This window comes from Lutjanus erythropterus, chromosome 22 (genome assembly GCF_056507025.1).
Source record: "Lutjanus erythropterus isolate fLutEry1 chromosome 22, fLutEry1.hap2, whole genome shotgun sequence".
NCBI classification, from domain to species: Eukaryota; Metazoa; Chordata; class Actinopteri; order Lutjaniformes; family Lutjanidae; genus Lutjanus; species Lutjanus erythropterus.
In genome coordinates this window covers 8,240,713-8,267,887 of record NC_139338.1, presented here as the reverse complement: position 1 = coordinate 8,267,887, position 27,175 = coordinate 8,240,713, and the positions used below count along the sequence as shown (strand labels likewise).

At 41.5% G+C, this 27,175-nt stretch overlaps 2 protein-coding genes across 3 annotated transcripts in view; one reads left to right on the top strand and one right to left on the bottom strand.

Annotated features, from left to right (window-relative positions):
• The first annotated feature begins 687 nt into the window (after positions 1-687).
• On the top strand, positions 688-17,025 carry tm7sf3 (transmembrane 7 superfamily member 3). The gene is made up of 12 exons (XM_084711226.1): positions 688-967; positions 4,914-5,068; positions 9,294-9,444; positions 9,833-9,953; positions 11,783-11,954; positions 12,122-12,299; positions 12,699-12,785; positions 14,102-14,182; positions 14,278-14,430; positions 14,574-14,674; positions 15,539-15,701; positions 15,822-17,025. Exons 1-12 carry the CDS (start codon positions 901-903, stop codon positions 16,073-16,075), a joined length of 1,683 nt encoding a protein of 560 aa, XP_084567352.1. The 5' UTR covers positions 688-900; the 3' UTR covers positions 16,076-17,025.
• A 4,271-nt stretch (positions 17,026-21,296) lies between these two features.
• Positions 21,297-27,175, bottom strand: part of gas2l3 (growth arrest-specific 2 like 3) — a 32,572-nt gene continuing 26,693 nt past the window's right edge. For both annotated transcript variants that reach the window (XM_084710916.1, XM_084710915.1), the window contains exons 6-9: positions 26,999-27,062; positions 26,639-26,780; positions 25,289-25,393; positions 21,297-24,013 (exon numbers count right to left, since the gene is read on the bottom strand). In XM_084710916.1, the coding sequence (XP_084567042.1) occupies positions 22,616-24,013; positions 25,289-25,393; positions 26,639-26,780; positions 26,999-27,062 (1,709 nt within the window). In that variant the 3' untranslated portion in view covers positions 21,297-22,615. The remainder of the gene's footprint in view (positions 24,014-25,288; positions 25,394-26,638; positions 26,781-26,998; positions 27,063-27,175) is intronic.

Sequence of the window (27,175 nt, the reverse complement as noted above, 5' to 3'; positions counted from 1 at the left end):
AGTTACTTTGGTAACCATTTGTTATTACCAAAATATTGTATGGGTGTATTTAAGGCCCAGGGTCAGAACATCCTTCCACTGTGCTGATCAGGCAAACAGCAAATACGGTTAGCAAATTAAGTACACTGTCAGGGTTATATCAACAAGTGTAAATGCACAGGTTTATATGAGTAAATATGTCTCACATATACAAGATACATATGGAATATATAAAAATGTATATTTTTCACCATAGAAAAAATCATCCAACTTTTATCCAAGGAATATTCTTAGCATAGTTACTCCAATATGTAATGACATGTAAGAAGGTTTTGTAACAACCTCACTCTGGACCAGACCATAACATAATCTTCCAGGGTTATCAGACTTACCAAAAGGAAGTTTCTGTCAAACAAATTCTTCAAAAAAAAAAAAAAAAAAAAAAAAATCACCATTGTTCTCGTGTCTAAAGGGAACCCTTGGTTTGCGATATCGCGAGATTTGTGCATGATATACAAACTTATTATGTTTTTATAGTGTGGTAACGTAAGATCACAGTGTGAGAGTGTGGTAAGATCATGGTTTGAGCTAAAACGATCACTCTCGCAGCTCTGGGGTTCCTTTGGCGGAAGGAGCCTGTTTTGATCATTGGAGATGGCCGGAAGAGTTATCGCGGGACTTGTGGGCGTGATTCTCGCGGAGGCATCGTTCAGCAGCAGTCAGAGCGGCAGGAAGAGAGAGAGAGGAGGGTGCCCAGCTCCCACGAAAGCGGTCGGCTCAGTGAAGCATGTCGCCTTTGCGTTTGCAGGGATCTCTACTACCGAGACACAGGAGACTACGAGGTTCCCAATGATTTCACCGAGCCGCAGATAAAAACGTTTAGTTGTCAAATAAACGAAGAAGAAGAAGAAGAGGAGGAGAATGTCTCGGTGGATGTGGTGCCCGCTGCTGCTGCTCCTGCTGTGTGAAGTTCATTCTCAAGTGGAAAGTGAGTTACTAGAGATGCCATTTCAATTTTAGCAGCAATATTTAGCATTCGCAAATTTAAAAGAGGTTGATTTACGGTTATATGTGAGCAAAATCTGCACAACAGCCGAGTTAAAGGTCGCTGATACTGTATCCTCCGTGCAAATCACTGAAGTGTCACTCGGACACTTGTTATTGTGGTGTCGCTTCAGCTAACGTTAGCTAGCGGGAAAATATGTCATTTTATCACACACACAGCCTGGTCAGACCTTCATTTAGTCCAGTTTATACACCTCAAACATCATTTAGTGCATTCAGTTCAGTCATATATGAGGTCTGAGACGAGGGTTTATCTTTTGCACGTTTGAAGATGATATATTTTTTTGTGTAAGAAGGTTTTGTGAGGTTCATCATCACAGAGCAATTCTTCTGTTTTGAGTTTAGTTATTCCTTTTTTATTCGATGTCATACGAACATGTTCTTCTGTATTAGCATCATAGTATATTCACCGTTTGTATGCAATTCAGCTATATGGACAAAATCAAATATCAGTAATCATCAGTAATCAATTACCCATGTTGTGACAGTGTTGAAGGGATTACTATTAGTGCTTTAGCATAATATGAATCCAATGAGATTATTGAAAAGTAATCATGCGTAATATGGCAATATTGACTTAGTGAATGAAGACAGTCTGGCAAGTTTAGAAAATTACATTACTTTGCTGTAATGCAGCCTTTAAAACTAGGAGAAGACAGCACGTGTATTATGATAGGGCTCCAACTAATGATTATTTTCATAGTCAATGAATTGATTAATATACATTTGTGTTAAAATGTCAGAAAATTGTGAAAAATGTCAATCAGTGATTTCTCAAATACCTTGTTTTACTCGCAACCCAAAGATATTCAGTTTACTGTCATAGAGGAGTAAATAAACCAAAAGATTTTCACATTTAAGAGCTCAAATCAGAGAATTTGGACTTTTTTCCTAAAAAAAAAAGAAGACTTAAACCAATCAGTTGATTAATTGTTGCAGCTCTAGATATATCTATATTCAACATATAAGATGAAATTGATATACTATTGATATATTGCCCAGCTCTTAGTTTATTTGCAATTCAGTGTGTAAGACTAAAAGAAATTGTGAAATTGTGTGAGTTAGATAGAAAAAACAAAGTTCAGCGAACAGTGTAATTCGAGATCTTTGAATCTAAATAAATGAGATAGTGAAACTAAGTGAGGTGGCAGTATTTACTCTGATAGGTAAACAGACATTTCCTGACAGATAGCTGAATTTCATCATGAGAAGACAAGATATGTGGATGTCACATTGCAGCTTGAATGCTCAAGATACCACAGATTTATGTCTGTTTTAGATTATTTTGAGCTTCATGGTGTATTGAGTGTTTCCACTCCTAATTTTCATATTGTCTGAGAGGAAAAGCCTCTGAAATAGCAAATAGATACTCATGGGAGACTAAAGAAACTAAAGTTCCTTTAATGTTAGCAGCCCTCAAAGGCACCCCACACAATCATGCAAGAGTAAAATGCTGGAACCAGCAAATCATTAACATTGTGTGCCTGAAAAGATTAATATATTATCAAAATAGTAACTAGCAACTAATTTTCTCTAGATCAACTAATCGATTAATCAACTAATTGTTGCAGCTCAGAATAGAAAGCCAATAATATACAGTATATACTGTATATTCTTTAGAATATGACGATATAAAATCAATCAAATAAACCCAAGAATATATATCCTGGATTAGGGTTTCTACCTCACATAAGCCCTCTCTGGCTCACATTCTTCACATGTCAGAGAAATCAAGGCAGCAGGTCACTCCTGAGCTGGAGCCTGATCAGCAAAAACTCTTGATGGATAAGGCAGCACATGTAATCTGCAAAAACTCCACAGAGCTTACATACTTGACATTCTTCCTCTGTGTATGACACGCAAACCCATCTCACATCTCGGCAAACATTCAAATACAAAAGGGCATATAGACATACATATGACCTGAGCAATAAGGAGAATAACACGAACAAATCCTAAAACAGAACAAGTGATTCAAAAAGGTCTTTGGTCATATTGTGCCAAATGATGAGCAAATAAAGACAACCAGCATTAAATACCGTGTCAACCTTTTCTCAAACTTGGAATCTTAGTGAAGTCAATCAGAGGGATTAAATAAGTAAGTAAAGGAGATAAACAGTGAGGAAAGTTCAGTCTGATAAGCCGAGTTGAAGAATAGCATGCAGACAAGCGCTGATGATTAAATGACTATTGAAATGATTGTGGGTGAAAGAACCGTCTTGATTTCCTGTAAAGTTGCAATCATTAAAAAAAAATGCATTTGTCCGTGTTTACTCCTGACAAATGTTTTGGAATGGAACTGTCACTTTAATAATTATTGCGAAACCACTTGCCATAGATTTTTTTTTATTATTTCTCGGTCAAACTACACGTGCTTGTCATATCTAATCGACAGATCGTTGCTGTTGCAGTGTAATCGTTTAAAGCGGTCATTGTGGTATTACACAGCAAATATCTTGCTTTTCTGCGCATTCCACTCAGATCAACAGTTAACGGTTACTAAGGAGTAAATGCATCGTGTAAATTGATTATTACTGTGTTATTAAAGAAGAGAAGGGGGGAAAAAACTGCATTGACGCAAGCAAGATGATCAGATATGCTTTACTGGCCAGTCCAAAGGTTTCCAGATAAAAGTTGAAAGTGGTGTTTGAACACAAAGGACTGACAAATAACCTACATTTCAAATCAAATTAAATGAGCACTCGCAGCCATCACTCTGGTAAAAATAATGGTAGCCCGCTGTGATCTGAACATTTACTCAAGCAGTAAAATACATGGTGATCGCCTGCTGCAGCATTACTTAATATAGAGAGTATGTCTTCATTCAAGATCCTTCTCTGATGCTGCTGACCTGGTTTTAGGTTGCCTACTTGGCTCACCACCAACTGTGATGTCAGGGAATGTACAGGTTACTGTATGTTGTCTTGTATCCATCACAGTCAGCTGTTGTTCTTCTCCACAGAAACTTGGATTGACCTAAACAGGAAAACCAACTTAATGTCTTTAACCTAATATTATGCAGCCTACTTCCTTCGGCTGAGTAATGGTGCGACGGTGCTCATGTTAACTTGGGAAGATCATGAGTGAGAGGGAGGGAGAGAAATACTCGTAGGGAAAAAAATCATCTGAAAACATCTGGCAGAAAACAGTGCTGCTGTATTTTCAAAATCCTTCAGTTAGCTGGTGTATTGGGTGTATTGGGTATGCTTCACTGTTATTTAGGCCTGCAATGATTAGTCGATTTATCGATTAATTGATCAAAAGAAAAATAATTGCCAACCACTTTGATGCTTGATACTAATTAATTGTTTCAGTCATTTTTCAAGTAAAAATGTCAAACATTTGCCGGTTAAAGCTTCTTAATTGTGAGAATTAGCTGCTTTTCTTTGTCATTTATAACCATAAATGAAGAGTCTTTGGGTTTTGAACTGTTGTTGGACAAAATAGTCAATTTGAAGACATCACTTTGGGCTCTGGGAAATTTTGATGAGCATTTTATGCAACTTTTGGACATTTTATAGACTAAATTAGTGAAAGTGAACCCATCAGTGGGGTGTGTAAAGTACTACACGTGGGTGAGAGGTCATTACAAATGAATAAATAAACATGTTTAAGTTTCAGTTTTGTAAGTTTGAAATGACTCTAAAATATTTTTGATTATTTTAGAAAAAAAACATCAGAACTAATAAAACAAAGCCATGGGATTTACTGTGGTTTACTGCATTAATAACTTTAGTTATAATCTCATTTATCCCATCATACAACACTGACATTACTGTCCCTTATTCCTTATTCATCATGAATTGGAAAATGGTCGGAACGCAAATTGGTATCATATCTCTCTCTCTCTCTCTCTCTCTCTGTCACAGACCGGGTGATTTTCCTGCCAGGAACGTTCCAGAACGTGAGCGTCTCCCAGAATGAGACGGTGCAGGCCGTTGTGTCCAGGATCCCCCCAGAGGTGGCTTTCATCACACTGCAGTTCCACACGCAGCACCGCAACGCCACGCTCTCCTACACCAGGGTGAGGAAGTGGTGACCTGCTTCACAGTTTCAGACGAGGGCCCCTGGTTTCACAGTGTTTAACTGGAAATAACGGACGATAATGGGCTGCGTGCCGTAACACCACAATTTAGAGATGTTGCAAAATATTATACAGCATTGACATAAAAGATTACAAAGTAGTCTCTAAAGTTAAAGTTGAAACGGGGGGGGGCGCCCCTATAGCTCAGTCGGTAGGGCGTGCGCACCATGTACTGAGGCTGTTGGTCCTCTGCAGCGGCCGCCGGTTCGAATCCCGCCTGCGGCCCATTTGCTGCATGTCATCCCCTGTCTCTTCACCCCCCTTTCCTGTCATACCTTCAGCTGTCACTATCATTAAAGGCAAAAAATGCCCAAAAAAAATAACTTTAAAAAGTTGAAACGGGGGGAAACATTTGGGATAACGTAAATAGACAACAAAATATACTACATCAACATCTAGTCATTTCCAGATTTTGATGTAGAAATGTTTATGTAATATCACAGCTGTGTTGTACTGGACACGTGCCCCGGTGTTAAGATGAGGGACTACATGCCCCTGGATGTCTGTGATTTGCTGTAGGTAAATACTTAATAGCAGTGGTCCACTCACAGACAGAGGTCTGTAAAAACGTGATGAGAGTCATGACATCAGCAGCTCAGCTGGCTCACCTTTCCGGTCTTCTTACCATCACCTTTTGTCCTTCTGGGAACATGTAGAGCCGTGAGAGTTGAAGCCATGTTGTTTGTGTCACACAGATAAACGAGTGTAACAGTAAAGGGAAAACCCATAAAGACTCCTTTTTGAGTTGACACCAATACATGTAATGCTAATAATGAACACATGAGCTTTTCTTCATGTGTTCTTCATGGTACAGAGGCTTCACTCACCATGACGTTACTCATACATTTATGGAGTCGAGGCAGTAAAGTCAGAAGTGAGATGAAAGCTCGGTTAACGATGTCGATTTTTCTGTTAAATCAGTAAATCTAATCATTTTCTTGTGTTAAATGAGCATCTTTGGTGTACTTATTTGAAATAGTGAAAATAAAACTGTGAAATGAAGGTGCTTCATGGCGTATGAACAGGCAGCAAGTTCTACCTCCCGTTAATGAATGAGGCTTTGTGAGCGAGGTCGTCTGACCCTCTGAGAGAAGTGGCAGTCAGCTGATGTACAGTCCACCGGTCATGAGTGGCAGACAGGGCGGCCCTGAGGGAAAACCCTCTGGCGTCGGTCCCAGAAGTCTCGGGGGGGGGGGGGACAGCTTGGTGTAGGTTCACCCTGCGCAGACGGGCAGACAGCCCAATTTAGTTCAGCTTTATTTTTGCGGGTGATAGAAGGGGCGAAAAGCAAAAGGAAGGAGAATTAAATCCACGAGTCTCTGTGCGGCAGAAAAAGAAGAGCCTGGTGACGCAAATGAAGGTCAAAACTCGACATGGAGCCGATCGCTGGCACCAAATTGAGCAAAATCTACACAGGAAATTCACACAGAAAAAGAGGAAGCGTGTCAAACAGAAATGGGTTAGCGCAGGGTGAACATGCACACTCTAGTTTTCTTTTTGTTGTTATCTCTTTCATTACTTTCCTTTTTCCCTTATTTTTATCTCTCACTCACTCGCTCACTGCTAGTGGTAAACCGCAACATCCTTTTTTATGTTTGTTATTTATTTTATCAGTCAGTCACTGTGGTTATTGCTGACTGTCCGTTTCTTCTTCTGAACTCATACTCAACACACAGTATACACTGATGTGTGTGTGTTTGTGTATTCGTGTTAAGCTGTTACACACTTATAACTATGATGGTTTGAAGTTGCTCTCCCTCAGTGGACCATTAGATAAATTCAGGGGAAACCAAATCGAAGTGTGTGTCTACCCACTCCAGCTCTGCCTGAACAAGATACAAGATGGGTGTCATGTACAATGAACTTATTGTATGAGCACTTGGACTGCGAGTCATACTATGTGGGCACAGTGTGTCGACGCTGCCAGGCTCATCAGACAACAGTAATTCAGCATTTGCTAACTGAAAAATTTGTGGCAAAACATGTGGTGTGTTCCCTGAAAAGGCTGTCTTGCCCTCTGCACAACCACAATCCTAAGTGTAATTTCTTAACTGGTCAATATTACATTTAGTTGGTACGCACTATTTAGCCACAATGCTGCTGGACTGAATTGATTGTTGGCTCAGATCGTAGCCATGAAATGCGAGATGTCATGATCTGGAAAAAAGCTTCATGCTAGGATACCATGTAGGGATGCACAGAAATTCTGAACCGACATGATGCATAAATAGCAGCTGGATATGCTAGCTACTGTTGTCTGAGTACAGCCACAAAAAAACAACACGACTAGTGAGCAGATAAACGCTGGCCACTGCCATCGGCACTGGTTTGCCCCAAAACAGGACCTTGCTACTTCCCAGCTGGCCTGATATCAGACTGAACTGTCAACTCATCATAATCAGTTTCCATATTCAGAGAATCAATCAACTCAGTGGAGGAGGCGGATTTGTTGATCTGGATTCAGGCAGCTTCCCGCCCGCATCCTGCAAATGTTCAAGTATTGGAATCGGTATCAGAAAAAATGGTATTTACAACCGCCCATTAATTCCTACTGAAAATATATAATAAAAAAAAAAAACAGGTCACAAATATGTCATTTTATTTTTAAAAGAAGGCAAATTCCAACTCCAAAACAGTTGGTATATTGTGTAAAACATAATAGGTTTTTAAACTATATTTGCCCTTGATTTTGATTCTATTTAGATCATTTTAATTGATTTTCTAATAATATTGAAATTGTGGCACCTCTATACCCAGTGCAACAGTGTGACTCATCAGTGTGTTTTTTAGTAGAGAACAGTGGAGCTCTATGGCACAGAGGGATATGATAAATCAGGCTCTGGATACACAAACAATACTTGCTAGACGGATGCATTCAATATTAGTCTTGGTCTTTTCATGTGATTAATGTGATGGCAATGATAAAAGTTTTGGATATCACCAGACTTACGTGACACAGATGGATATCTGTGTGAACTCTTGGACTTATTTGAACTTCTTACTTCCTCTGCCTGTGAAAAGAATTTATTCAGTTTCATTACATTTAATACAATTTGATCCCAGGAGACAGAGCGAGTTTTCTTGTGAATGACCTGGCTCGAGTCACTTTCTAAACACGGACGCAAACATTTTGTTGACCTTTTTGGTCTCCGACAGTCTCATGAGCCTTATCACAAGCTCAGACATTTAAAAAATTCACTGATTTAAGAGCGTGCAGTGAATTATAATCCTGAGCAAGTGACATGTACGGTTGGTTAATAAGACGGTCAGTAATCCATCAAACAAAGAAGCAACTGTGTTATGATTAACAGAAGTAAATACTTTTATAAGTTATTGCTGGCAGAGGATTGTCTCCTCCTCAACCATCAAATATTAACCTGACACACCAGATGTTTTTTTTTTTAAACAAAACCCTCTGTGAAGTTGTCTGTAGAAAGTGTTTGGAAAAGGGCAGGTACTTTCAAAAACCAATTTGCAGGTGGTTTGATGAATTACTGGGCTAACTTTAGTTTTACCCACATCTTCTAATGCCACCCAACTAAACTCTTGATAAGATAATTAAAATGTGCGCTTGTGCTTCAGCTCATAAATTTAGTTTTTTTCTCAGAAGTGCCCGATTGGAGCACAGATGAAGAGGAAGCAAGATGGCTCACTCCATAGTTACTTCCATAATCAGCTCCGGAACAAACGCTTTGTTTAATTCATTTTTACCATTTGAATGACCAGGCAAGTGAGTTGTTAGATTTACTAGCTCAAGGTGGTATTATTATTACCATTACCATTATTACCATGAGATTTGTTACAATTCTTAGATGAATTATGATATCTTTGCTGAGTCCCTTGATTTTTCCTTAAGGTCGATCATAAGCAAATTTACAAATTTAAATTTGTCTGATACTTTGGTTTTTGACCAAATATCTGCAGAACAAACGACATTCTCAACAACTTCAACTGTACCTTGAGTTTAGTGCTAGCATGTTAGCATGTTGACATGCCGAACTAAGTTGGTGAACGTGGTAAAGATCGTACCTGCTAAATATCAGCATATTAGCATTGTCGCTGTGAGTAAGTTTTCTTACTGTCTAAACTGTGATCATACCGTGTATTTGCTTTTGCATATTGTTTGTGCAGCCGCTGACCAGATGATTTCTGTGTTTTGGTTCAGATGCCGGGCCAGGGTCTCTCTCTGACAGCGGTCGACTCCGGGCTCTTGTCAGCCCTCGAGCCAGGCCAAGCGACCCTCTCCTTGTTCCTGTCTTCTCCTGATGGTGACACTGTGGCGGGCACCGGGGTCATCCTCCCATACACCAGCACTGGTACTCCTTACTTTCTCAAACACTCCTCTGACTCATTATGTCAGGCCGTTTAAAAAAAAAAACATGTCTGCGTGCTTCTCTTCTTGCATAAAAAGTCAGAAACAAGGAAGCTGCTGTTAATGGAAACTGTTTCTGCAAAACCAAAGCACAGTAACTTTCACCACAGGCAAAAAAAAACTGACTTCAATATGATTTTGACTTGAGGAAGCTCATGTAAACCATCAGTGACTCCTGGCAGTGATTGAGCATGTTCCTTCGTAGTGTGCTGAAACACCCGTATAACAAGTCATCCTGACATGGCACAGTTCCATTCAGCCTCAACTGAGTTTTTTTTTGTCTTCTGTCGGCCTGATGCAACATCTAATAACCAGTTTGTCCTCTTTTTAAGATCCGGTCCCTGGGGCTTGTAACACAGAGTTCAACCTGGACATCGACCCAAACGTCTACATCCACTACAACCTCTATGAGACCACGATCCGTTTTGCACCTGCGAACTTAGGATATGAGAGGTAACACGCTAGGCTGGAATCGTCTGCTCAACTTCCTGTTCAGCCTGTACGGTTGTAAGCAACACTAACCCATCTGCCAGGACCAGTCAACAAACCACAGGGGCTGCTTATTTGCCTCGTAATGATCTCGTGCTTGCCGTCTGTCACACACATGCAGCCTCCCCTCCTCCTCCGCTGTGGCCGCTACTACTCGCTCCATTTTCTCAAGAATGTGTGTTATGTGTCAGAGCCGGCTTGAGGCAGATAAACTGAGGGCTTATTCGCTTGTTGATTCATTTCCTGTTGTGCCATTACTGCTGGTTCGTAGCTGGTTTAGTTTATCTAAATGGTTAATGCTTTTGAGGAAGAAAAGGTTTGTGCGTTTGCTTGTAGGTTTCAGTTCTGTATAACAGTTTCTGCTGTGGTTTTGGATCACCGTAGTGATTTGAGATAGAGCCCACTGCTAATGAATGATTACCAGCTTTTCTCTGCTGGGTGAATTATCAGTTATTACACTTTTTATCAGACTTTTTGGACATCAAAACATAAAACGTGGAAAATGTAGTTTTCAGCTGATTACCAACATTGGTTTTGGACAAATACAAGTGGCCCTTTTGATTGTCTTTGATTGTTAATCAGTTAAAACTTGACTTGTTTGACCTGTCTGACTGGTATAAGCAGCTGTTATTGTATCTTGTGAACAGTCCACATGATGATCACACCTAACACGCTCTATAATATCCAAACCTGAACTGTGAGAGTCATTTGTTCACAAAGAGAAAAAAAAAAGGGTAAATTTAAATAAGTCAAAGATACACGTGCCTGGATCAGGAGATAATTTCCTGTAGCTACAACCAGCCTTTGCTGAGATTTATTCACACATCCACATAAAAGGAAAGAAAGGAAATATTTTTTTTTCCATTTGAAAACATTGTTTTGTGTTGTACTGTTTTTGCAGCTACTAAATCAACATAGTTTTCTTTTTTTTACTGTTGTTGTGTTTCTAGGCTTTTCTTGGCTCTGGGGAAGTTTAATCAACATATACAAATAAAATATTTGATAGTTTGGTTTCTCTCCAGGCAGCATGTGTATCTGTTTGTATCTTGCAATTACTTTGTCTGATTGTTTTGTACTAACAGCCCAAAATATTCTACTATGCAGATGAGTGTAACCATGTCCGTCGTTTAAAGGTTGTTCATATCGGTGTCGTGTGTTAACACAGAAGTAAATACACCTCCTTCACACTCTCCTCCCTTGCTTCCTACAAAATGCTGCCGTCACTGCTGAATCTCTGGTGGTCAACATTCACACCTTCTGATCACACCTTTCACGATAAACCACAGATTTACAAAGAATTACGTTATGTGAGGGCAAAATTACATCAAGTTTTGATTTTGGTGTCTTCAAACTCTCTCACTCTCACACACTCTCTCTCTTACCCTGTGTTCATTGTGTCTGTTAAGTGACATTTAAACATAAATATTATTATGTTTCCATAGGGCTATTAAATTAATCTGCAACTATTTTGATAATCAATTACTCAGTTTAAGCTGCATTTTAAGAAATAAAAATCCATGATATTTTTCACCATTTTCTGACATTTTAAAACTACTATTAATTCAGAAAATAATCAACCATTGAATCAATTCTGAAAATAATTGTTAGCTGCAGCCTTACATTTCCATGTACAATGGAGAGACTTGTTTATCAAAGTTAGGACTGTTGTTATTCACAAAGTTGAAGCATCGAGTCTTTCACTCACAGTGGAGAAGAACTTCAGACAGAAACGTAACGTAGCTGAAGCCAGCTTCACATGATGATTTGTCCTGTCTGTCCTCGCTGTCTGTCAGGGGAGAAGCTCCTCCAGCCTGCGACGAATCGACAGAATCCAACACGCGGTGGCGGCTGCAGTACGACGTCTACCAGTACTTTCTGCCTGAGAACGACCTATCGGAGCGCAGCCTGTTCACCAGCATTCAGGCCGTGGCCGACGTCCGCGGCATGATGGAGAACGGCAAACGGGTGGGGCTCAAACAACATGAACTTTGTGGAAAATCCATGTTCTGTGTTGAGCTGCTTAACATAAAGCTTTAAAAAGAAGAAGAACGTGTTTAATAATAAGACGAGCAAGAGGAAAACAACAGCTGACACGCTGCTTCCTAACTCTTCTTTAAATCATCTCTCTGCAGGTCATGACGTTGTTATCAACAGATCTGAGCACAGCGGTGTTCAACTCCATCCCCGGTCAGGGCGTCATCTACTCCGTCATCGTCAGAGACCCGCTGCGGAACACCTCGTCCTCCTACGTCCCCGTCCACACCTACGCCTGCAGCTTCGCTTCCACTCTGGACGGCTGTCAAACGCTCGGTGAGCTGCTGTGTGGTTCAGATGCTGAACTTGTCAGTCCAGTGTTTGTTGGATTTATTCCTTTTTTTTTTTCATTTAAATTTGCAAGAATTAGGCAGTCCTGTGATACAGCAACTTTAAAATGTATCCAGCAAGTTTATTTTCCGTATTTCTGAGTTACATCAGTGGAAAACTGACCTCACAGGTTAAGTAGAAACAAACTGATTAATAATCTCTTGATGAACAAATCAAGAAGGTTAAAGTAGGTTGTAGGCAGCGTGGGCTCACAGCACGTCCTGCCTTCTCAGAAACAGCAGGAAGCTTATCGCAGAGGCAGAGTCGGTTTGATCTTTAGCAACTTTGCTTTAAACACAGTTAATGATGTGTGTTATTCTTTCGTTCTGTTTTTCTAATGTTCAGGAAAAATATCTACGAAGGTTTTCTTCACCATCACTGGTATGGCAGGCCTGTTTGTCTGCTTCTGTGGCCATCGATTCTTCAAATGTGGTGAGTAGTTTGACACTGCTTTATGTGATTTTTATTGTGTTTTCATAATGTTGACAATAATACCATTAAAGGGACAGTTTGGTTTTTTTGAATTGGTTGTATGAGGTACTTATCAGTGTAGGAGGCTAAGCAATGTGCCGCTGTGGACAGGCTCGACAGCAAAATACATTTTAACTCGGTGTATTCAGAATATTTTCACTGCTTTGCTTTGCTGCCAGACAACCTTATCTGGCGTGAACCCGTCATTATGTGAGCTGTTATATCACTCTCTCTAAACCCACCAAACTCCTTTGGTAAAATCAGTAATTATACCTCGCAGAACACAGGAGATGCTAGCCAACTGCTGCCTCAATCGATAACTTAGTCTGTGTGTGTTGTGTGATTTTAAAGGGTTAGTTCTGATTCTGAACAGAACGTCTTCTGCGAGGTGAACTCACTGACTGCCAAAGGAGTCTGAACGCTCTGGAGAGAGCAATGTTTGGCTATAATATAGCGTACACTTAAAAACGATATTGATTTTTGCTGCTGACACTAGGGGCGTGCCAACCACCTTCTGCTGTAAGTAATACTGACAGAGTACCTGCAAAACCACATTATCTCTTAAATCTGCCCTGCATGGCATTAATGGTCCAGGCGACATCTTAGTGAGTCTCGTCCACAGAGACAAAGTTTACCTGACGATAACAAACACGAGTGAGTTGGTATCTTGTTGATTTTATCTGTACTTGTGTGGCTACTTTTTCTTCTTCTGCATAGTTTCTGTTTCTCTCATGTTACGAAAACGTGGAGGTCATTGACGTCCAAGTCTACGTAAACAAGTTTGATTAAGACAGGACTCGACTGAAAACACGTCTCCTCTAAATTTATCTTTCGCCAGTCACAGTTCACTTAAGGTCAACAGAATAGATTAATGGAGATCAAAGGTCATGTTAGGAAGCCGTATCTTCTTCTCAGCAACTTCAAAATGACTCGAACGGAAGCAGAGCTCTGGTGTGGCGAGGCTGACACTGTACAACAAAGAGTTGTGGGTATCTACAGTATGCAGCTTTCATTTGCAAGCGTTTGTAAGATGAACATCAGAAGCTCAACTTGTTGGGTGCGGCGGTGTCCTGCCGCTCATGTGGTCTCGCTCGCATGTGATGCAGAAATGTATTTGTTCCAAACCGAACCCATGACTGTGATCGGCCTCCGCTGCCAGTAGATCTGAGCCTCAGTGATGTTTGTGCAGAGTGATCATCAGGCTGACCCCACTTCTCTAATGAATTAATAAAAGTTACTTAATTCTCCTGCTTCTTTCTTCCGTTTCCATCTCTCAGAGTTGTTTTGCATGGGATTCAGCTTCGCGGCGTTCTTCTTCTTCGTGCTGATCACAAGAACAACAGAGCTGGACTACGACAGTGAGTTTTTCTCGCGGCTTTCTGTCTCTTCACACGTTCAAAATGTGTCGAACTAGCAAATGTCTGAGTGTCTGTCTGTTCGTGTCCCTCTGCAGTCCGTCTGGTGTTGTCAGCAGTGATCGGCGTGGTGGGCGGCGTCCTCCTGGTGATGAGCTGGTGGCGCTTCGGCTCGGTCATGGCCTGCATCGTCGTGGTCGGGCTGATGCTCGGCTTCCTCATCGCCTCCACTGTCCTCTTCACTCCTCTCGGTAGGAAGAAAACACTGTCTGGTCCCCCGGAATGACACAGTCAGTCATTATTGTGTGTAATGTCAGTGGCTCTTCAGCCAGTCATGACCGACGTATAAATACAGGTAAATGATATATTCAGTGTGTTTCATGTGTGTTTTTAGGTGACCTGGATGTGTTCAGGCGTTCAGATGTGGTTTTCTGGGTGACGTTCTGCTGCATCATGATCGTTGTTCCGCTCTTCTTCGTGCGTTGGCCCAGAGAGGTAATATATACATCACTTCAACTCACTCACTACTACAGTGTGTGTAGCACTGAAGCTCTGTGCTTTGCTGCCATCTAGTGGTTGTGTTAAGAATGACACATCGTGGTCAGATAGACACCACAGGTCTCGTTCATGTCTCTACTGGCCCTTTCAGTTCTTAAAGGAATAGTTTGACCTTTTAAAAAATGTGTATTTGGTTTCTTGCCGATAGTTAGCAGAGAAGATTGGTGCCGCTCTCGTGTCTGTGCGGTAAATATGAAACTCCAGCCAGGGCACGATTAGCGTAGCTTAGCATAAAGACTGGAAACAGAGGGAAACAGCTAGCCTAGCTCTGTCCCAGCAGCACCTCTAAAGCTCCATAACGAACACCTCATCTGTACACAAACAGAAAAGGAAAAAATATCAAGGAGTCGCCTGCTGTGACTACTTCTTGTGTTTTTCTGTTTCCCTGGTTGTCTGCCTCACAGTCATGACAAGACTCCAGGAAATCACTGCACCCACCAAGAAATACTTATTGTGCATTTTATTATTAGTATTATACTATTTGTAGAATTAGATTACAATGATAGTTACATAGAATTGTTTCAGATTTCAGACATTTCCAATAATTCCAGAGCATCATAACATCCAAAAGTCCATATTTCTTGAAAAAAACATACAGTAGCTCTAACAAAATATTCTGCTTCAGTCTGTATTTGTTGGTGTTAAGCTTTTTAAAAACATTATTTTCACTGTGTTCTCTCCTGTTTGTTGCACACAAAGGAAAGTGTGCCCCAGCCCCAGTTTCGGCAGCTAAATGCCTCATTCTACATCCAAAAAGTGAGAATAATATAACTGTTTTTTTTGTGTTTTCTTTGACATCAGGGAAACATCGTCACGTGCGGCGTGGTTGGCGCTTACGCCGTCATCCTGGCCTTCAACGCCTACATTTACACCAGCCTCTCCTACATCACACTGAACATCCTCAAACGTTTCCTCAACAACAACTTCAGTCAGGTGTTCACTGACGTGCCCTTCCAAACCATCGGTGAGTTCACAGCACAAATTTATACAAGTGATCAGAAAAAAACTAAAATAATAAAATGAAAATGAGCTTCCACAGGAATCAGAATCTCGTCTCTCTCCAACTTTCCTTCCCTTCAATCAGACTACATCATGATCACGGTGTGGGTGGTGCTTGGCGTCTGCGGCATCGTCCTGCAGCTGTACCGCGAGCGCTCCCGGCCGTTCTTCCCGCCCAGCCCGTACCTCATGTGGCTGCAGGAACGCGAGCGGCGCAAGACCAACGTCCTCGACCCGAGCCACCACTTCCCCCCGCTGCCCAACCGCCTCCTGGCCCGAGCGCGGCAGCTCACCAAGAGGATGGAGCCGGCCGGCGAACACACGCCTCTGCTCCTGTGACGCCTCCGTGCGAAAGCGGGCCGATGCACGCACAGGTGCGGTCGGGATCTGAACCCGAGAGGAAAAGATCTCCGAGGTGATTTTTTTTTGGGACCTGTGGATACTCAGACTGCCAAGTTTCAAACAAGACAAAAACTTTGGTGATTTTTTTTTTTTTTTTTTTTTTTTTACTGGTGCTGGAAACTTCAGTCTCATCAAACGCAGCATAAATGACCCCAAGACGGATTATATCACTGACGCTCTTCAGGTGGATCTGGAGTTTTTAAAATCTTGAAAACGAGACGGAGTTTTTGTACAAAGACTGACGTTTTCTTCGCCCTGAACGCCACTTTAATTTAACACTGAAACGACATTTTGACGGTCACTGAAACTGCTAGAGAGGAACTAAAGAAAGTCTTTTTTTAAATCACAGAAATGTCTGTTGCTTCTGCTCGTTTTACTGTTTTTGCACTAAAGGTACAACTCACAATTTACAAAGCGAGGCATTTTATTTGTAGAGAGACAAACTACTTAAAACACACGTCCACAAAGACAAACTTGATGCTTTTATAGTTTGGTGTTAAACTGCACACTCAGGCCAGATGTTTAATAAAAAAAACACCTTAAAGTGTACCTTAAAGTTACTTTAAACCTTAGAATACACAGGATCCTCTAATATTTTACAGATTATTTGATGATTTTATGTTTTAGACTAAACTCTAAATGTCAAGTGCCATTTGTCCCTGAAGGTTTTAGTGAAATAAGTTATGATGGTGTCACACAGGTCAGTAAACTGAGGGTCAGGAACAGTCAACAAGCAAACAAAAACTAAGTAAATAAACACAACGTTGCACGTTTGTTCCTTTCTAGCCCTTAAACAAAATAAGAAAAATCATTCAGTAGTTTCCTCCTCTGCGTTCACTCTGCAGAACAGATGTTTTAACCTCTTGCTTACTTCTGTGTTCTCGATCAGGCCGTCCGCTCAGTCTTTTTGTAATTTGCACACTGGATTTTAATATATATTTAACTTGATTGTGTTTTAACCTGTGAATCTGTTTGAACTCCTGTGTCGTGACTGTTCTCAGGGTTTCACACTCAGCGTTTAGACTACGGCGCACTGAGACGACTGATGAAACCTGAAGCCTGGAAATGTCTGTCAGTATTTTATTCAGCAGGGAGCTGAACTCTCTGCCCTCATGACTTCAACAAAAAACAAAGAAGTATGCAGACTTGTCTCTGAAGAATGAGGTCATTTGTAATTTAACATGTTTTGATATTTAATAAATAATACCTACAGGTAAACCTTTTGTTCTTTCTTGCTGTGAATAGTAAATGTGTGTATATTCTATGTCTTTTGTATTCAAAGTCTATATTCTTTAAACCTGAAGTAAGTAGATTTTGGCCACTTGTGGACGTCAGAAACAACCAGAAAAACAACACTGATGTATCAGCTTTTAAGTTTGACAACTTGGAGAATACAACTTGGAGTTGTTTCTGATTAAAAGTCAAATATTTTCCTTCTTTTAGCTCTATTTTTGGTCTCTACCACCTCCTGAGTAGAGCTGCAACTAATGATTATTTTAAGTGTCAGGTACAAATATCCTTACAAAGTATTTATGTTTGATAATATCTTAAAAGTCAAAGTTTAATTTGGTATCAAATTAACATATCAAATGACATTCTCAGCTTGTGAAAGGGGCTAAAGACTCAAAAAAAAAAAAAAAAAAAGCACATACATCCAACGGCAATATGTACTGGCTGCTGGACAAAAAATGATTTTGATCATTTCAGATTCCAGCTTCTTACATGAGAAAGTTTGTTTATGTCCTTTTCATTTATGACATTAAATGAAGAGTCTTTGGGTTTTGGACTGCTGATTGGGGGAAAAAAAAAAAAAAAGAAAAAGAAAAATTTAATATAATTTTGACCTCTGGGAAATCATGATGTGCATTTTTTTCTAAACTTTTTGGGGAACATTTTACAGACAAAGCCAGTGGGTCCCAGACTTTTTTTTTCTGGAATGTCCCCCTTTCAGAAGCTAAAGTATAAAATTAAGTCCACACACCAGAAATTGTTCCTTACAGTGTTTTTATCACCACATGGCCACTTTTTTTTTTTTCCCAGAGTGCAAAATGACATCAGATTTATTTATTTTTTCCAACCAACTGCCCAAAACCCAAAGACTTTTCATTTACTGGCATAAATGACAAAGAAAAGCAACAAACCCTCACATGTGAGATACTGGAACCAGCAAAGGTTTGATAGCAGAGTAAACACAGGTGATACCAATCACACAAATTAAGAGCTTAAAAACAGCAGCCTGACTCTGTCTGACCTGACAGAACCAGAACCTTCATTTACAGGTTTATCACTCGCTAACGTGAAATATTTTAAAGATATCCCACCCTCTAATTAGTGTTACACCACTGTTTACTTATCACATTACAATTTGTCATACTTCTCCTTTGCAGTGAAAATCATATCTTCAAATTTAGTGGGGTTTTTTTCTGATAAACTGAAGGATGAACTGAAGATAAAATTCTCCTTCTTCTTAAGCCAAATAAACAGTTTAAACCCCACTTTACTTTGCATTGACACAAAGCTGAAAACAGGGCTGTTCTCTTTGGAAAGCTGACTTTCTAGAGGTACATGGTTCTCACAGGACAGCCATGCTACAAATATATGATGATCTAATAGAACATGAAAACTACACAACAGTATATAAAGTCATTCAAATGAGCTCAACCTTAAACATCTAAGGCAGTAAAATACAACAGTAATAATCAAAAACTGACAGGGACCACTTTACTGCACGATGAGTACTTTTACTTTTGATACTTGGAGTAAATGTTGCTGATAATATTTATATACAATAAGTAAGGTTTTGAAAGGAAGACATTTACTTGTGGGGGAGTGTTTTCTTCATCCACTGTTGTCTCTAATGCACAGAAATGACCAGTTTGAGTGGAGTTTGGTGTCCAGGACGCACATGTGACTGATTGAATGGTCTCAGTGAACCAGTCAGTTGACAACAGCTGATTTCATTTAAGCTGACGATTGTTCCTCCAGACCTCTCTGCTGAGCTGGAGTGTGTAAAAGTGCAGGTTTAACCCTCATGATGTCCTCCCGACAGAGTAACATTCATTGTCCTCTGGGGTCTGTTTTGACTGTTAAAAAGCACAAAATATTGTCACACAAATTTGTGTTTCATCTTTTTATTCAACTTCAGACCAACCTATTAATACAAATTTTACACTTATATAGTAAAAATCAAAGGCAAATAAATTTATGGATTATCAGACACTGGTATAAGTTAAACTTCCATCGGGCAGTATGGCATGACAATTTGCCCCTTTGCACCCCTTTTGCTGTGGGGTATTTTTGGACCCCAGTGGACAATGAACATTACTAAATAAAAAAAAAAAAAACACTCATAATTCAATCAAATTACTTCAAATTTATTTTAGTTGTGAAGATCATAGTATTAAACAACCCCTGTTATTTTCAGACCATTTGATGAAAAAACAAGCATATTATGACAGAAAAAGTTTTCGTTTGGGGTCCAAAATGACCCCAGGACATCATAAGGGTTTGAGAAGCACAGTGATGACTGCAGTTGCAGTGTCTCTTAATCACCACTAGAGGGCAGCAACATGTCAAACTGTAGTTCATATTCACACTGAGGTGAGTTCACTGACTGGCTGATCAGACCTCTGCACAGGGTCAACACTGTCAGAGCTGTTAGAAGTGATGTGGTCACAGCACTCAAATGAAATAATGCACATGATAGCAAATAAAAAAAGAACAATTCAGAAGGTCTTCTATAAGAAATTCTTAATTACCTTAATTAAATAATTTGCCATTCAGATGGATGTCATCTGAACACTGAATCATCTCTTCTTCATTGTTGAAACCACAGTAGAAAAGTATGTTTTTCATCATCGACCTGCAACAGAAAGGATCACATCCCTCTTGTCATGATCCCACATAAATAATATTTTATTTGTCAGATTTCTTTCAAATATTCACTTGGATTTGGTGGTAAAACAAACTTTGTTTTTGAAGTGGTCCTTCTACTGTTATTTTTCTGCACGTATATTCTTTCAAACCTTTGTGTTCATTTTTCAACATCACATCCACAAAACTACACTTTGTAACAGGAAAAACTTATTTAAAATTTCCATCAATAAAATGACCAACTAACAGACGTTTTTTTTTTTTTTTTAAAGCAACCATTTTCACATGAACTAGTCGGAGGAGCACAGACGTCACCACTGATGCTACTTAAAGTCAGGTCAGGTGTTGTGCTTGTCGGCTGATCTTAATTAGTATCATTGGTTAAAAAAAAAACTGTTAACCCTTCCACAGTATTTCTTATCAATATAGTAGTTTTTTTTTAATTTAGCAAAACTACAAAGCCTGAAACACGTGTCAGCTGTTTCATTTATTTATGTTTCTTCTTCTGTTTTACTTACACTTAAGTGTTGGCGCGTTTCCAACTTTATATGTTTATTATAGCCTTGATTAGTCCTGATTTAAATCTGGAGGAATCATTGTCAACGGTGTCACAAAATAAATACCCACAAAAAAGAATTAACAAGAAAACAAACATGTCGAAATAATTGTAGTGTTAAGTTTTAATGTCTGTGTTAAAATGTGAGCGGAACAAAAACTAAAAACAGTTTTCCCAATTTCTTTCTCACAGAACATCAGCTAATCACTTAAATAATCAAATAACGACTATGGGAGCAGTTTAATAAGGAAGTGATATATGATGGTAAGCTGCCATTAAGCTCTTACTGTTAGAGACGTCCACCCACCCTCTTCAAGATTCAATGATGAGTAGAATAACTGTCACTGGTGATAAATGTTGGGCAGAGTGATGAACTGAATGGAGGCAGAGGCGTGTCTACAGATTCTATCACCATCATCCAGGACAGAAAAGAAGGAGGTCTCAATGATCTGTTTCCTACTGAGCACAGGAAATTTAGCTCTCTGTCATGACTCAGGACTTCAGTGCAAAGATTTACTTCTGACTCAGTCCTACCTCTGTTGCTAAGAACCTCTGTTGCTTTCTTTTCTGTTTTTTTTAACAGTCTAAATACTCTGAGGAATTTGCTGGGTATTCAGACTAAGAGAGTTTTAGAGGCTTTAGAGTGAAAACAAATCCTCAAAAACATTTGGAGGAGCAACGTGCAGCAGCAAAACCTGTTAAATAAAAATGGACGCAACGCAGCCGAGATCACCTTTAAAACACTTTGTCCATTTATTAATCAAATTGACAAAAAGGTAGCTGGAACGAGAGACACAATCGACAGAATCAACATTCAAAATCTGACAAAACACAGCGGTTTCTGTAAAGTGCCAAACAAGAAAAAAGCCTCACTGATAATATATATACTGTATATACACACGCACACATACACACACAAACACCACATAGAAAACTAGATTTTTAATACACACAAAAAAATTAGAAACCATATAAAAACAAAGTCTATACCAAGTAGATTCTGCTCTAAAATGATTTTGGCCGCCAGAGGGCCTCGAGGGTTTCCTGTTTAAAAAGAAAAGAGGCGTTTTGATCAGTAGTTCATCTGCGACTCTGGCTTTTTCTCTCGGAAACCAAAGTCTTGAGTGCTTGTACACACTGTGCAATTTTCATCAGTAAAAACCATTAACACCCCCCCCCCCTCCCACCCACCACCGTCTCAGATCATCTAATACATTCTAATGCCGCTCAGAAACAAGAGATTTCTGATGAAGGCACACGACAGGGAGGTCCGGTCCTGATGACGCTTTGTCCGGCGCCATCGCCAGACACAAACCTCCCACCTAGATATCGTTTATACAAAAAAAATCAGTCGAGTATCACATCTGACTGTCCGCCAGTGGAAGGTCTGTTCTCACTGGGGGATTAAAAATGAACCAGAAACCATCTCTTCTGTTCCAGTTGTGTCACTGAACTCCAGAAAATGCCACAACTTTGGTAACGTGTGGGAGAAAACAGGACTCAGAAGCTGCTCCGCCATGAATGAACCTTCACTTAAGTGCATTTTACTGAATCATGGCTGTGTCCTGGGATCCTGTGTTGAGCTAAAAAAAGCGCTGAGGTTAGTGTTTTAACATGATTTTCCTGCTAAATTCTATCCTTAGTTCTTTAAAGGTCAGTTGACACATGGTTTGTAACGGCTGTAATGAAGGTGAGAATGTAAACGTTGTGCAAGTTTTAGTGTTAACAGGTACGTGGAGCTGACATCTTAAAAAAAGACCATTAAATCACCACAAAGACGAGACATACAAAGCATGACATCTTTGACCCTTTTGGATTAAAAAAAATAAAATTAAAGACTATTAAATAACATACAAAAACCAACAAACAAAAAAATAAATCTGGAGACAAAAAAAACGGTCAAACATGAGAAGCTTTTCGATGCGGATTAGTGACTGGATTTGTTTGTTTGAAGAGTCTGAGCTCCAACAAGTGCTGCTGGTTTTGTAATGAGCTACGTGAGACCAGCCTGCTGGCTTTGGCGAAGTCCTCGGAAACGTTCTGTCCCGTTACGTCTTCTGCCTCCTCCTACTGTTCATTTCAAAATAAGGGTCCCCACTCTTGTTCTTGCACTGTGGGACCTTCTTGCTGACGCCGGGGTCGGTTTTGACGGCTTTGACGTTGGGGCTGGTTTTCTGCGGGGCCAGGGCTTGTCCAGGAGTCTGTTCGGGTTTCAGAGTCGACTTCCCGTTGATGGGGATTGTGGCGGCTGCTTGCTTTCGCCCCGCTCTCTGCGCTGTAGCTGGCGTTTTCTGATTGGCTTTGCTGGCGGGAGATGGGCCTGTGTTGCCCCCCAGGACCCGCCCGGGGACGGCAGCAGCAGGACTGCGTGGAGGGGTGGCGGTTGCCTTGTTTGGGGGTGGCCCTTTGGCTTTGGCTGGGACCTCTTTGCTCTTCGGTTGGGAGAAGGCGGGTTTTGGCGGTGCCGGAGAGGCTGTCCGTGAGCTGGGGGTGGGGGTGCGGGTTTGGGGCGCTGTTGTCACCGCTCTTGGCGTTGTCGTCACCACAGTTTTTGTGGCCGTTCGGGCCCGCCTTGCTGCCTCTAGACGGAGACGTGAGGCTGGGGAGCCAGGGCGGCGCTGTGCAAGGCGAGAGCGCTGGCTGGCGCCTGTTGGGGGACGGGCATCTTTAGGGGCAGGCGCCCGTACTGGTGCAGTGACGGGGTGAGGCACAGAGGTGGCGGTGGGGGAGGTGCAGGGGCTGGAGGGTTTGGGGCATTTGGAAGACGGCTCGGGGCAGACGGGGCTCCTCGGCTGAGAGGCGGGGCCACGTGGTGTCGGCCTGAGCTTCAGTTTGGAGGCGGAGTTTGGATCTGCAGGGGCAGCTGATGGAGCTGAGGATGGAGTCAGAGCTCTGCGGTGGAGCTGCACACCCTGACACCCCGGACTGGGAGACTGTTTGGAGGAGCTGCCCACAGGTGTGGCGGGCAGCGAGGAGGAGCCTTTGGTGGTGACAGGCAGGGGCAGCTGGGTGGGCTTCCTGGGCGAAGAAGGCGCCCCCTGGAGGTTCTTCTTGAGCGCTGTAGCGGAACCTTTTCTGGGCAGTGTGGGTGTGCAGGCAGGGGAGGCGGTGTACGAGCGACACGTCTGACCTGCAGTGGTCACTGACACTGGCTTACAGGCAGAGCTGGATGACGAGGAAGATGATGAGGTGGACGAGGAAGAGGAAGCTGAGGAGGAGGAAATGAGGTTGTTGACCGCGGCGAGAGGGTCCATGTCAGGAGGAGGGGGCGGAGCCGCATTGCCATGGTGACCTCCCTGGCCTGGGGGGCCTTTCTGAAAGGCCAGGATCTTCTGCTCCAGAGTGGTGAACTGCAGCACCCGCAGAGGGTCGTACTTCATCAGGAAGCCGCGCAGCGTGTCCCAGCCGCCGCCGACACGCACCATCACATGTTTACCATGAAGCATCTGTGGAGCCAAAACAAATCATTTGGTGAGCAGATTTTCTCCTGCAGGAAAACACATTTACTTTGGTGTAAACAAGACAAAAATGTCTTCACGGATCTTTGTAGACAGTCAAAAATCAACACTGACATATTCCTGGAATATTCTAAAATAGCTGCTGCAGCAGATCTATAAATGAGCGCCTGTCCTTCTGTCCTCAGGCTTTTCACCACGGACAGTCGTGTAATTATGATGTAATCGCCTAACGCAATCGGCCACGATTGGGTAACGAGCTTACGTGTGTGCACCAGTGATGTAGTAAGGACTCCTCTGCCAGAGCTCACACACACACAGACTGACAGCAGCCTGTGTTGCCACACTTTTAATAGCACATAAACACAGTATTTATGCCTCTACTGTGAACTGTACTTCAGCTCTCATTTAAACAGGACTAGTAGAGCAGCCAGTGCCAATTTAAACAGACTTGATGATTGTGTGCTTCTGCTGCTTGTATTTAAAACACTGACCACTATAATTTATTTGTATGTGACAAGTTAAAAATGCATAATACATGTTTTCAAGTGATGTGTTTCAAGTTAAAAATATAGTAAATTCATCATCTGTCATGATGTTAAAAACTGTGATGAAGTGAAAAAGATTAACACATTCAAAATGTTTAAAACATGGTTAAAATGATAAAAGAGTATTTATTTTACATTGTTTAGCTTATTTTTATTGTGTAATTTAAGCTATAACAGTGTTAACCTGTGATCTGCAGAGTGGTCTTAATGTGATAGTCAACATCCAGGAAGTCGTCCTTAGAAACTATTTGGAAAAGAGCAGGCACTTAAAGAAAAAAAAAAACACTTGGAGGCTGATTGGATGTACCACCTGTCCATCACGTCTAACACAGACTAACTTCAACCAATCAGATCAAACTCTGGCTGAAGCTGGTCAGGAGAGGAGCGAAAACGTCTTTCGAGAAAATGCTATCACAGCATCTACGCTAACCTTCAACCACTCTTCTATTATCTCAAAATGCCTTTTTCTCTGCATTCAAGTATCCCTACTAAACTGGATTGTTGACACTGGTAGCATTTCTTTCTCAGAATAATGAAGACACTTGAAATATTGAATTTCAAAAGCTGTGTCATGACCGAGCTGCTACTGTTGACTGGGACAACTTAGTGACCTTAGTGGATTACCAACATCAAGGGAGCCAAAACACGAGTCTGCTGCCACTGCACACAGTGTGTGTGTGTGTGTGTGTGTGTGTGTGTGTGAGTTAAGAGCACTCACCCGGATAAAGAGGGTCTTGTCTCCCAGTCTGTAGCGTCCCTCAGACAGGTACTCAATGGAAACCCTGTTGGAGCAGTTGCAGGGTGGGTCGTCCATACCGTGCTCCTAGAAGGGATGAGACAGGAACATAAGGCGGCCATATTGGAAGTCTAAAGTTTGAAGTCTCAAACAGAGCAATGCATTTAAAGGGATAGTCCAGATTTTTTGAAGTGGGGTTGTATGAGGTACTTATTGATAGTCAGTCTATCAGCTACAGGAGGAAGGAAGTTGTCACACATTTAGTTTAGAGGGGAGCATCATCACTGTAGCTGGACAGCGTCAACAACATATTTTGGTTAGTTAAAAGAAGGCCCACCTAAAAAACCCTCATTCATTCTGAAACTCCATTGTACTTTTTTCAGCTGCCAGCTGCCTCGATCTGTCACTTTATTTGTGTTATTGACTTCAGAGAATCTGACCGTCTCACCGTCACACAGTAACACACGTCCCTTTAAGGATCTCCAGTTTTCGCTGCCACGTAAGTGAGCAGTGATGTAATTAGTGACACTGAATCGAGCTGTGAGACGTGTTAAAATGTCTTTCCCAAGATGAGATACAAGTGACGAGGTGATGAAGACACACTACACTAAAAACTAAAATAACTGCTACATGCTGCTTATTTAACCGTGCAAAAGAAAAATGCAAGTTGGTGGATGCTTTTGGCTCCAAACTCCCTTCCGCTTCAATGAGTGCAGTTATTTTTAGCCCTGCTGTCTCCTCTGGGAATAAACCCCCAACCCTGACAGTGTTAGAGCCTTCTTTGACCCACGGGGGCAATAAACCCACCCGACACTGACAGTGTTAGAATCACACTGTCCATCAGAAATGATTTAGAACCACAGCTGATATAGATGGTGAATTTACTCTGGTACATTAACGGCAAGTTCATCGCAGCGCTCGCTTATGGCTATATGACGGCACATATCTGTAGCTCGGAGGTCACGTGTGGCAGCAAGTCACAGGGCGCCGGCGAAGCGTCACGTGGTCGGCCATGATGCGTCATACCCTGTGGGGCACCAGTGAAGCGGCAAGAGCTTTGGCTCAGCTTCAACTGGGTCGCACATGTACCACCTATGTGATGCTAACGTGATCATCTGGAGCCCTTCAACACTTTACATCAGCAGTCCTCTTTTGGCTTGTTCCTGTGAGACTGAACTGAGGTTAGAGGACACCTGACCAGCTAAAGAAGACGAGGGCCGTTCTCGTGCCACACGTCCTGCCTCCAGGTGGAACGTTTCATGTTCTGTCTGTTTAAAAACACGACAGTGTTTATTTCCTGATCATATGTTCCAGCTGTCAGTCAGAACTCACCCCGGGCTGGTAGAGGCCGCCATGCTGACAGCACACGCTGAAGGTTTTGACGGCTGGAGGCGGCTCCTCCGTCATCAGCAGAGTCTCCTCCAACTCGATCTCCTTCTCCAGCTTCACCAGCACAGGAGGCTCCACGCCGTACCTGAGAGACACACAGCAGAGTTTATATGTGCAGCTGTGGCATGAAAACGTGAAACCAATCATAAGGGAAATTTTTTTTCAGGCACAGTTTAATTTTATTGCTTCAACTGACCACATCTACCTCCAGCACTGACTGGACATCCACATGAAAAACAGCCAGAATGTTCCTTTAAACCCTATCTTAATGATTAATTTCTTCTTCTGTGTTAAAGGACTTACTTGGAGACGATGCGGCCGATCTCCAGCAGACAGAGACAAACTTGCCGAGGCTCCTTGTGCAGCACTGAGGCAGAAAACACAACAATTAACACATTGTTAATGAATAATCTGAAGAAGCAGCTGCCACGTCTGCTTTCTTTTTCTTTTTTTAAAGGGAGACAGAACAGGACAGCAAAG

What these genes read in the sequence shown, in the direction of transcription:
- tm7sf3 (XM_084711226.1), top strand. Translation starts at nt 901, where the DNA reads ATGTCTCGGTGGATGTGGTGCCCGCTGCTGCTGCTCCTGCTGTGTGAA. An exon ending in CCATCGATTCTTCAAATGTG is followed by an intron (nt 12,786 to 14,101) that starts GTGAGTAGTTTG and finishes TCCATCTCTCAG; the next exon opens with AGTTGTTTTGCATGGGATTC. An exon ending in TCGTGCGTTGGCCCAGAGAG is followed by an intron (nt 14,675 to 15,538) that starts GTAATATATACA and finishes CTTTGACATCAG; the next exon opens with GGAAACATCGTCACGTGCGG.